Below are 12,385 nucleotides of genomic sequence, written 5' to 3'. Positions count from 1 at the left end.
GCAGAGAATTCTGTAGACACATCAGCTGCATACACATGTAAATGTATCAGCTATGCAGTATAAGATTTTCATGAAAAGAGACCCTTTATACTAAAAAAACCAAAAGCTTACAAATTATGCTCCAGCCTGTTAGTAAACAAATATTTAATACAACTCCATGACATTGTACACATCACTATACCATTTTACTGTTAATTGCTTATGATATCTTATTATGAAATTAGAAAACAATTTATGGGAATCCAGGGAGTTGTCCTAACAAAGACAAGAGGCCTTTCTCTTAAAAGGCTTTGTGCCACTGCAGACAAGGCCATTTACGGGGGCAACAGATTGGACATTCAATTGCTGGGGATGAGATTTGCATAGACAGCTGTCACTTCACAGGGGGAAATAAATAAATAAGACTCTTGCACCCAAAACAACTCGCATCCAAAAACTCAATGCACCCCAAATCCCTAGCTGCTTTTCAAAGAGGTAGAACAGGTGTTTTCTTTTTGATATTACAGATTTCTGTTATTTAGTAAATTAAACATTTAATACTTACACCTGTTTAAGAAGTTATCAATGTTCTTATTTTTTCTTAAGGCAGGAAAATCCAAGTCATATACCAAAGCATCTAATCCATCCTGAAAAAAACCAAACAAAACAATAAACAAAATTAAGTATTTTGAAAAATAATTACACATGCTGCTAACTAAAGAGCCAAGATAAAAACCCAGTTGTCCCTATCAATCTTCCATGCAAATGAAATCATTCACATATTATTTAATGACTGTTAGCAGTTATGTGAAACAGCTGTTACTCCTTCACTTCCACGAGACTCATCAAAATTTAATTCCATATACTTCTATGTATTATTACCCTAATTAGCTCCATACTTACATGAAAATAATTACTTTTTTCAAATAGAAAAAGAACAAATAGCAGTTCTAATGAAGTTCAGTAATATTAAAAAGTCACAGTGCATCACACAGTAGGCACTTGAACATGAAATGGCAACTGGCAAATAGGACAATGACAGTAAATTAATTCACAGAATAAAACCTCTGCATTTTATCCATTGAATTCAGTGTGAATTCTCATGAACAAGATGTTGGCTTTTTACATTCCAACTTAAATCTAGAAACAAACAGCCACAAGCCCATCTGGCACTGCTATCACAGCATACATCCCTATCAAACAAAAGCAAACCAAACATTATCAAAAAGCTGAACAGAAAAATACAATGAAGAAGGAGATAGTTTTAAGGTCTCCTTAAGTGCTGTGAACTTTGTGACTTACAGTTTAAGTCTAAGTTTGTCACTAGGTATAAATGACTCCTCAGTGGGTAGCATTTTCTTGGAGAAAGATTAAACCCAGTTTTTTGGCTGAAAACCACAGATACAGCTTTGATTGAAAAATGATCAAGTATTCTAGGAATTATGTAACAAAGAATCAAAGTGCACTAGGAAGTCCTCTCTCTCTGTCAGGTAAGTATTGTGTATAGTGACAACTGCAAAAACAGAGACAAAGGTCTTAAAATACAAATTGATGGATGTTACCAAAGCATGCCAGAGATTGTACTGCTATTTACTTGTCCATTCATAGCTAGGTGTTTATGTTATGTATTTTTAACCTGCTTGGAGTGAGATATTAGACCAGACATATCTTTGATCGGATCAGTTCAGATCTGACTAGACGTAATTTGATTTATTTCAGCTTTTAAAAAGATTTTTCTATGCTTTTTTAAGGATTGAAAACTGATCCATCAGTCTTTGTTAAGTATATCAAGTAACTATGCCTGAACAAAAACTAGAGCATAAGCTTTTTGAAAGCTTATTTTCCAGGAATATATAGTTGAGAACACATTTCATTTAGACTGAAATTTTGGTATTTGATCTTTCACTTCAAATTCAAACGAATTTTTCACCTTAGTCTTTAGGGACTGACTGTTAACTATAAAAAATCCCAAGTTTTATCAAAATCAAAATTATTTCTTGGTTTGCAGTCCTCAGTTTTAAAGTATGTGAGATAGAAATTATTTACTTCAGATATAATAAGAATTGCTTATTCTTATTATAAAAATCATATATTGTAAAAATCATATATTGTATTATATTGTAAAATCATGCCAGAATTTGAAAACAGGTAGCTGCAAGGATAATCAGAATTACTTTAAAGGCTGGATATTATTAAAATTGTCAATTTCATAAAAACATTCCTTTTTTAAGCTACCTCTGCCTAGAGTGGCTCATTTTGAACTAAGAAATGCTAAAATGAGAACTATACAAATCAAGAAACGCATCACAGTATTTCACTTCTCTAAAATAAAGTCAGATTTTGTGTCTTGTGCATTAAAGGATCTTCTTTTTGACCTGACACTGGTGATGAAAAAAGAAAGCAAATAGCAAAGAAACAACATTAAACCAGTCAGTAGTAGAAATAAGAGAGTAAGAGGCCAACAACAATTTGGACTCAAGACAGATGCAGAAATAAAGCTATGCAGGCAGGGTAACTGTAACTTAGTGAGAAATACTTTGCAAACCACTAAAAGACACCTTTTCTGAAGATACATGGTAAATATCCACAACATCCAGGGGAAAAAAAATTAAATTCTTTGGTTCTGTTGAATAAATTCAACAGAGAACCACAATAACTGCTTGCACAGCAGTACAAAGTCCACCAGTAGCTTCTGTGCATTTATCTCCACGCTGTGTGAAGCAGTAGGAAAACCAGCTAGGAGACTGCTGGCTCCTATCCAGTGATTTTTAAAAGCAAATTAGAGATGGCAATGAACTGTCAAAATCTGGGGTTCAATCTGCTGTGAAGCCTTCCAATCTGTAGAGTCAATTGATTTATCCAGGTTCACAGCTAACACAAAACTTCCACACGCCAAGCAGAACCACAAAATTCTCAAATCCTGGTTGGTTCTGGGGTTATGCAATTATCTGCTTCTATTCAGGGCTCGCTTCAAAAGCCAAAATTCACTCTTTTTCTTTCTAGGAAGGGAGGTTTTAAACACCGAATACAAAAATATACAAAAAATGGCAATATGTTTAAATTCATAACATCAATCTTACTTTTGTATCATGCTTTTTCTTTCAAAATACTAAAATATAAGCCCATGCCTAAAGAAGTATAAAGTACAGAAAACTTCATGGTTTCCTTGGTGTCTAAGACATGTTAGGTATTTTGTTGTGTTATTTTTAAAAGCTTTACTTTAAAGATGGGAAAAAGTATACACATTCACTTTTAACAAGCAAACGCAAATTTCAATACTGTTTAATTCAGAATTCACCATGCACAGTGTTTCCTGTTCTATTCTTCGCCTTCCAGTTCTTAGATATGAACGCTATCAATTAAAATACTTAACAACTCTGAAATACAGATTCAAGCTCTTGATCTTCCATTCATTTCAAATCATATTTCAAGATCATGCAAAGAATATTGAAGGAAGCTACACGCCAAGAATTACTTATTTAAAAGGCTCTTCAAGAATCAGCTTCTCTTCACTACAGTATCCAGAGAATAAACTAACCTGGTTCAAAACTTCCATTTAAAAAAGGTAAGGATGGGTGATATTCTTTAATTAAGAGACTTGCAAATCCTTAACTCTCAAAATAATTATTTTCTTCAACTGAAGTAAGTTTCTGAAGAAAAAAAAGACCTCGGTATTATTTTACTGTCAGACTGCAAATGCAAGACTAAGCTTGAAGCAATTTTATGGAATCATAATTAATGGAAGTAAAATACTTGGGATACCTAGTATAAAACATAAAACAGCCTATTTCACTTACATTACCTAAAGCAGAAGAACTTGCAAACACTACAAGCTGTCCTAGCACAAAGGGAAGCACAGAAGCACAGCTATTTTTAAATGGTATCACCAGTGGACAAATAGAGAGGAGTACACAAGCTCAAAGTGAGTGCTGGTTCAAAGTGGTGTGGGTCAGAGAGATGGGAACATACTATGGAGTTGTAGAAATAATGGCTTGCAGAAAAAGGGTAAAGTCTAAATGAGACATGATCATTATTGCCAGTGGCTGCAGAGATAGCTCATCTCTCAGCTTTCTTCATTCCATCTTGGTCAATCTTTCAATATGTCATCTGACTGTTTTGCCAACACAGAAAGGAAGGGGTATCATCTTTCCTTCAAGACCTATAGCAGCCATACTCTTCTCCTCTTAAATGATGACAAGATGTCATTATAATAGGCAACCATACCTCCAGTAGTTCCAGGCCCTGTATTAAAATAAGGCGGCCTCAATTTTATGATGGATTTTTCTTCCACTTGGATGGGTGCCATGTATGTATCTTCTTTAAATACAGCACATTGCATACTTCTTGGAAACATATATTGTGGCTTAGAGGTATTTTCAGCTAACACTAAGCTCTACCATACTTTGTCATTAGAGAGCAATTTTCCTGTTTAGCTTTCAGGCCTACACAGACATTTCCCTTATAACAGTTAAATTAGATTACTAAAATAAATTGGTTTATACCTCCACTTACACGGTAACAGTATTTCAGAGGTGATTTAAAAAGAACAGAGGGAAAACTTCATTTCTAATGTTCTTCAGTCCATTTCATGGTCTGATACAGCCTTTTCTATGTCACATTCATTCAATAAAATCATCAATAATTTCATTATCTCTTTAAAAGACCTCATTTTATCCTTTAATTGTAAAGAAGGGACACTAGTGAGTCATTACAACATGCAGAGTTCTTCCTTATGAAATCAACCATTCCACATATTCTGTTGGTTTAATTTCATTCATTACTACACCACACTTGAAAGTTTAAAAGGTATAGTTATATGGAATAAGACCAAAGTCAGTCTACATGCATAGACTGGCTCTGGAGGTGACAGTAAGAGTGTCCAGGAAAGAAGATATGAGCAAGCACTGCTCAGCTGTACGTGTGAGCCAGAAATGGCACTGTTACAGTTAACTATGACAAAAATGTTCTAGGCAGCAATTTCTTTGGTCATTTTTGTCTAAATGTTTTCTCCATCTTTTTCAGTTTCTTGCATTTACAGCATCGTGCAGATATGAATTCCACAACCTACAGGCTATATGGAAGTCTACCTCATCTTGAGCTTACCACTCTTCAACCAAAAAAAACAGACAATGACTCTTCACCCACCTCCCCCAAGACACAGCTTTACACACTTGCAGCATTTCACCATTAGCCAACTCTCTTCCAATTATCCCTGTATGAAAGCTATTTGAATTCCCATCATCAAATCCCATCAAATCGCACTCTGGTGATTTGTTATTTCCACCATGTACTTTTAACTAGGGCACATGTGGAGAAACTGCACATTGTATTTAAGTTGTGAGCACACCATAAGTACGCAATGCATTACAACAGTTCCTGTTCTGTGCTTCATTATATTTTCAGTTCTTCACTGAAATATCTGCTTTGTTTCTATAGTCACTATGTACTACATTGATTCTTTCACAAAACTAGGCACTACAAATCAAAGCTAGTTCAACATAACTTAAGTCCATAAAGATGAGAGGTTTTTCTCCCATGCACTCAATCAACATTCAAAGATGATTTTTAAATACCACTTGTAATCAGCCAGGCACAAATTATTGATTTCTTCTTTGATTTGCCAGATCTTTAATTTTTACTGCTCTATCATCATAAATTGATCATAATTTACCATTTTAGATCCCTTATGACTGTGAAATACCACACACCTGTTAAACCAATCTGTTTTGAATAGACTGATCACCAGCTTTCCATTTATTCATCTATTCATACAAGTAACCAAGCCTTTGCCATTACTTTCCTTCAGCTGTTCTAAAAATACAGAATGCTGTAAAATAAAACTTACTATTAACACAGACCTTAACTACACAATCTATTAACACTGAATTTCTCATGTTGTTATGCTAACTTCTTTTCATTAGATTCATCTAAAATGGACTGGTTTTCTTCAGTTTGTCTTAAGCAGTCTCATATTAACTGGATTTTTTGCAAATTTTGATCTATACCTACTTCCAAAGTTTTAATGCATCAAACTGCCAGTACTACTATGACTGCACTAGAGTTCTTCACTCTGCAACTACATTCCCTAATCTCAAAACTCACTACAATTATGTAATGATGGTTTTATTCAGATATGTGAATTAATATTAATATAATTTTATAGGGATGTTTGAAAATATACACTATCAACCAATTCCAATTTAGCAAAACATATCTCAAGATTCACAAGTGACATGAAGTAGAAAATGCAGTAAATGATCGACATTATCAGGGGACAATTATAGCATTTTTATATTTTGAAATTTTATTGATAGACATTTCATTATAATGCAATATCATCTAGCACAAATAAAAATACATGAAATTCAGTTGAAACTTTTTATTGAGACACTTTATTATTTTACTATCTATTTAGGATTCAAAGCACTAAAAAGAATACTTAATGAGTATTACCAGCACACAAAATTTGCATTCCTTGGACAGACTGGCAGTTACCCAAGTTTAAACTCTTTGCCACTTTTCCTTTTTCAAATAGACAAAAGTAAGTCTTAAGATCTACAATTCTTAACTAGCTGTATTTTGGTTCCCTGTATTGTAGCCATTTTCCTATCTCTATAGCACTATGATCTTCCCCCCTACTATCAAATCAACAAACCTGATTCACCTTGTTTTGCGCATGTTCATCATAATTCGCAATAACGTCCTATTATACTGAATTCTCTGGTCAACTGTGCCAATAGTGCTACATTTATCTATCTCTAATCAAGTACACACGAGATCCCATTAAGTTTTAAGTTAATCATGCTCATTAATTTTGCTGTCCAAATAAGAGAAAATTGCAATTTAAGACTTTATCTTTAAAGTGGACAAGACAATGTAGACAGAATTAAATCACTTCACTTAAGGATTTTCATTAAATTGTCAGAGCAGGCAAAGTACACAAACTGACACATGAGTCTGAATAAAAGGCCCTTGATTCATCACCCAGCACGACAGAACTCTGCAGAGCTCCTTGCTTCCTAGTATCCTGAAATAATCCTAGGAGTTCTTGCAAATTTGCGTAAACAGACAGCCTTTCAAAAAGAAACACTGGGAGTGGGGTGTTAACTCAGTAAAGAGCAAAGAGTTTGACTCAGTGAAGATTTAACACCTGAATAAGATCTTGAAACTTCAAGGCAGCATTATTGAAAGCAGTATGGATTATTGCTTTCATTTTGACCATTGTAAAGGGTTATTTCAAGTTTAGTTGCAAACTTCACCTACATTCTGTGTGCTTCTATGTATAAGTACATTTACTCGCCTTCTGTTCAAACCATAGCTGTTCAACACTTGCATAGACAAATTCCTGGAATATACACTTCCTACATGACTCACCAGATTATAAATCAATACAGATATCTCAAATTATATTGATATACATAAACACATACATCAAAATACCCAGTGAAACTTAACACCAGAGCCAAAAGGCCTCTCAGTATTGTTATATCCATATTAGCATTTTAGGAAACCTCAGGTGCAAGTCTACAGACAGATACACATTCAAGTAGTAATTTTGCATTACTAATTTTTGTAATTAGTAATTTTTGTTCACATGCACTTCTGGGTGTTGCTGTTTCTTCACTCCAGCAATGGATCTTGCCACCTGAAGCATCTCCTAAAATAAACTAAAACAAAATGTAGTGCAAATCTGTGAAATCAACCTATATACAGTAAGCATGCAGGAGTACTGCCAGCATCCTCTACACACCTCAGTCTTTCGCTAAAAGACAGGGTAAGTCATAGATCCTTCACACCAGACCCCCTCTCTGTCCACTGACTAGATGAAGAAATCTTGAATCTCTAGATTTGTTCTGAATGACACCTATTTGTGAGACTATCTTATGCCTAAAATTATGGAAAACTGACATTGCTTGAAGTTGCGCTCCAGAAAATGTATTTCAGCAGGTGTTTCTTTCCACTCCAAATTCTAACACTATATTACAACATTAATTTTACAACAATAGCATAATTTCTTATGGTCAATAGTCTTTACATCCAAACTTCAATTTATTACATTCCTTCTTTATTATTTCAATTTGTCATCAGAATTAGTTCCACTTATTATTGCATCTTTAGGAACAACCATCAGATGAGAGAGCAGTGTTTTCAAGGATGATGAAGAACATAGACCAATATGGCACCAAGAATGTATTTCAGTAAAATCTAGGCAGAAAAAAGGTACCATATAATTTGAAAATAGTTCAGGAAGATGTGAAATAGGAGTAAAAGCTGATTGCCATTAAGTCAAATTATACTGATTCATTTCACAGCAAGTGAGACCACTGGATCCTTGCAGCTTCATTTCCTTAAAAAAGGTTCCAGCTTGCATTCAACTTGCATTGGTTAATATGCTCTGTGGGCAGGTTTTACAAACTTCAAAGCTTCTATACCAAATGTGGCACATTCTACCATGAAAAGAATACTTTACATAAAAAGACTAATGCAGTTGTAGAACTATCTGGAAGGCTACAGACATTCTTTATATTTTAATGTGTAGAAAATACAAAAATAGCCTACTTCATTAGGCTATTTTTAAATGATTTATCAAACCACATTTGACTAACACTAGAAATAAATAAAGTGTAAGTATAGCTTGTTAAAACCATCCCTTTCAAGAAAACTGTATTAAATGTGATTAACACAAGTACACCTAAAACATATATATTTAAATAGTGTTAGAAGAAGTAGGAGTCCTCATCAGGAGAACTGATGTTTATCACCATGGAAGCAGCATTCCACAGCCACTGCAGCACTTGGCATTAGGAAATACCTCACAGGTCTAGAGTTCCCAGCTACTGTAACAACTGCAACTGGAGATGAGCAGACAACCTGACACACTACCCACAGAAATACCTCGTGGTGGAAAAAAGTGACTTCGCATCCTTTCCACTTTTCAAAGTCATGGTACTAACCAAAAATACAAGGCAAGCCCTGTTCCTTCAACTAAGATATAAGATAAGTATTTCATTTGTTTTAAGCCAAACGTCATTTTTAAATTACATCAGCAAATGCTCTTTGAGGTCCCCACAGCTTTCTTGGTTATCCTGTGAGGGCAGATTCTTCCACAGGCAGCAGAGAGATCTGCTGTTCTGATTTGGGAGTCCCAACCTTTTCATTTGAAACACAAACACTCAAAACTACCAATTTAGATCAATGGGAGTCAACACTCTAAGAAACGCTCATTAGAAAGCAAAAGTAACATGGATAAAAATTAACACTATGGATGCAAATACAAGTACATAATTTCCCTTCGACAAAATATATAAAGACAGATCAGAGATAGGAAAGAATGAAGACAAACTGGTCCAGTCCCAGCTCAAAAGTCTAAGGCTTCTTTTGCAGCAACCTGCAAGGAGTCGAGTAAAGACTTCAACAAAAGAAAAGAAACTGCACAACTCCATTAAGAAATAGTGGTATTTACCAAAGGAAGCAGACACCCCTCCACATCTGTTGCCTAGGAAATTGCTGCCTGCCTCCAGATTTTTTTCCAAGCAGGTATCCATGAAATGAAACCTGACTTCAGAAAGTAAGCCTTTGTCACTTGGGCAAGATGTGAATTAGCAAGACACCAACATGTTCATAGGAATTATTGCAAACAACACCAATAAATCTGCTTTAGCTCTTTTAAAAGTTGTCAAATAGGTAAAGCAACTTTAGATCTCTCAGCTTTACATTACACAAAAACTAGCGTAAGTTCTCCCATCAATAGCAAAAATTGCTGCTTCTAGCTCTCCCACCACACTTTTGCCTGAAAAGTGATACCTCTGCTATGAAAAACAAACAAACAAAAAATATTACCATCAAAGGATGCAATATTCACTGGAAAGGATACTAATTTTTTTGTAAAGCAACAATACCTTAGCAGCCATACTGAACCTGTTGTCACCTGACCTGGATGATGCTTGCTGCAAACATAACCAAGTGCTAACTACAGATATAAACAATAAACTATACAACAATAAAAAGGCAAGTTCTCTCTTTAGCTTTGACAGCTTGGTCTCTGGACACTATATTAGCTCAATAGCTATGCTTTACAAAAAGACTCTAAAAAGGTGTATCAAGGAAAAAAACCCCTCTGGTAGTAATAAAATAATAAAATCCACCCCACAGAAAAATAATCCAGGGACTGGAAACAGACACTGAGAACAGAAGTACTTATTTTTTTAAACAGAGCACAGACAATTAATTGAATAACTTTTCAAGAAAGACTGGGAACATCATAATTCTTCTAGCAGTCTGGAAACTCTGCACAAAATCTCCCCTTCCCCAGCACCAAAAGGGAAATTCTTCCCTAAAACACTTCTACAATTAGAGGCAAATAACCATGAGAGAAGTCCCAAAATGAAGATTATAAAAGAATTATACAAAAAAAAAAAACTCTGTAGAAACTGAAATAGTGATTTGTAAAGCAATATGCCTTCCTCTAGTGTCACATGCTAACCAGTCTGCAAAATGAAAAATATGGGAAGTTGAGAACAACTGAAGCAAGGAATCAACTCTGAGATGCTTCTTCGATTGCGCAATCCCCTGTCAAGAGCTCTCACTACATTTCTGCAATAAACATTCCAGCACAAGCAATCACACGTCAAGCAGATATTTGAAATATGCAACTAAACAAGAACTTAATACTATTTAAGAATTTGTGCATCGTTAGGCAGTTTTGTATCGCAAACTCTAGTGAAGCCCATAGACTTTTTTGTGCATTGATTAAAAGAAAAACTTCACTTTCAATAAAAAAGATGTCTTTATGCATAAATCTAATGTATTTTTATACATGTTCTTTTTTCCATGATGAATACACTCATAAAAATGACTTTCAAATAATGTTATTTTTTAAAAAGGTTATAAAATTCTGTGAGAATTATTTTAGATATAGACAAGTTATTTCTATTTCCAACCACTTAGATTCATCAGAATTAACAATTTTTGTAACTAACAGGAACAACACAGCAAGTTTTCCATATTTTTGAGATTTTCACTGTTAATGTAGAACAAAACAGTTCTGCTAACAGATTGTTTCCAGAGTTCAGAACCCAATGAATTAAATTTATAAATATAAAAAAAACATGTTTTACCCATTACCTTTAAGCAATTTTTTTTAAGTGTGAAGAGACAAGCTCTCTTTCAAAACCCACCTGAAGGAAAAATGGTAGCATATACAGACAATGCCGTGAATAACAGCATTTTAATTAATACTGGTTGTTTAAGTATATATTCAAGTCACTAATAGTCAGGTCAAAAAATTCTCCCCCAATAGATGCTTTCAGGGAAGTTGTGGATGTCCCATCCCTGAAAGTCTTCAAGCCAAGTTGGACAGGGCTTTGAGCAGCCTGCTCTAGTGGAAAGTGGCTGTCTATAGCAGGGGGGTTTGTACTAGATGATCTTTAAGGTCCCTTCCAACCGAAACCATTCTACAGTTCTCTGATTTAAACCACATCTCTAAGTACTCTTTTTACCCTTTCTGACACCACAGCAGAATCATTACTAAAATGCTGAATGCTTTGGACTGCATGTAAAAAAAGAAAGTTGTAACTATAAAACCAAAAATCTACATGAAAGCATGGTTCCACATTCCAATACTGAAATGACAGAACAGAACCAAAGCTGTCCATGAAAACTTAAGGGTGGCTTTCTACAAACTGCAAGTCTCTCTCATTATAATCAGTAAGGATTTTACCATATGTCATACTGCAACAATATAAGCTGGTTTATCTGGGATTTTCAAGTACAATATTTCAAGACTAGAGGAGAAGAGGAAGTGTTAGACATCCATTAGAGGATCCAACATTTTCAGTTTCAAGGAAGCCCAAAGATGTTGTGATTTATCATGCTTACAAGATAGTTAGGGACATGCAATTAAGTTTTTCTTTGTTCCTTTTCAAGCTTTGAGACTAAAGTTTGAGGGAAAGTGGAGCCACTGACTCCATACACCAAGAAAGAAGTTTTTTCCCAACATTTCCATTGCTCAAGCATGACACATGCATTCCTAATACACTTGCTAAAGCATGAGACACAGAGAGCAGAACTTCATAAAACTGGTATTCAACTTCTACAACACTGTGTATTTTCACCAAGCTCATATACTGTGATCATAAGGATGAAAAATACTAAAATATTAAGAAATAATTCTAAAAGCAACTCTTTTACCAACTTCTCCAGCTACATCAAAAGAGTAAGTCATCTCCTCTCTATTACCATTTTTCCTCCACAGCAGTCCAGAACCTGAGAAAACCACCCCCCCCCCCCCCCCAAAGAAGATACAATAGACTGATACATGTACTCCAAAGGCATGATTTTCTTTTGGATTAAGAACATGGGAGAAAACAAATCTTAACCCAAGAGGACAGAGAGCCAGGGCTGTCTG

At 34.8% G+C, this 12,385-nt stretch overlaps 1 protein-coding gene across 4 annotated transcripts in view; it reads right to left on the bottom strand.

The window, feature by feature from the left end:
* The window catches only part of ROCK1 (Rho associated coiled-coil containing protein kinase 1), an 84,114-nt gene that overhangs the window by 50,851 nt on the left and 20,878 nt on the right, over positions 1 to 12,385 (bottom strand). For all 4 annotated transcript variants that reach the window (XR_010999383.1, XR_010999382.1, XM_068191087.1 and 1 more), the window contains exon 2: positions 545 to 626. Coding sequence is in view for 2 of the 4 variants with exons in the window: in XM_068191087.1 (XP_068047188.1) it covers positions 545 to 626 (82 nt within the window). In the remaining 2 variants the exon portion in view is untranslated. The remainder of the gene's footprint in view (positions 1 to 544; positions 627 to 12,385) is intronic.

Source organism: Anomalospiza imberbis, chromosome 1 (assembly GCF_031753505.1).
Source record: "Anomalospiza imberbis isolate Cuckoo-Finch-1a 21T00152 chromosome 1, ASM3175350v1, whole genome shotgun sequence".
Taxonomy (NCBI): domain Eukaryota; kingdom Metazoa; phylum Chordata; class Aves; order Passeriformes; family Viduidae; genus Anomalospiza; species Anomalospiza imberbis.
This window is presented reverse-complemented; position numbering and strand designations above follow the sequence as displayed.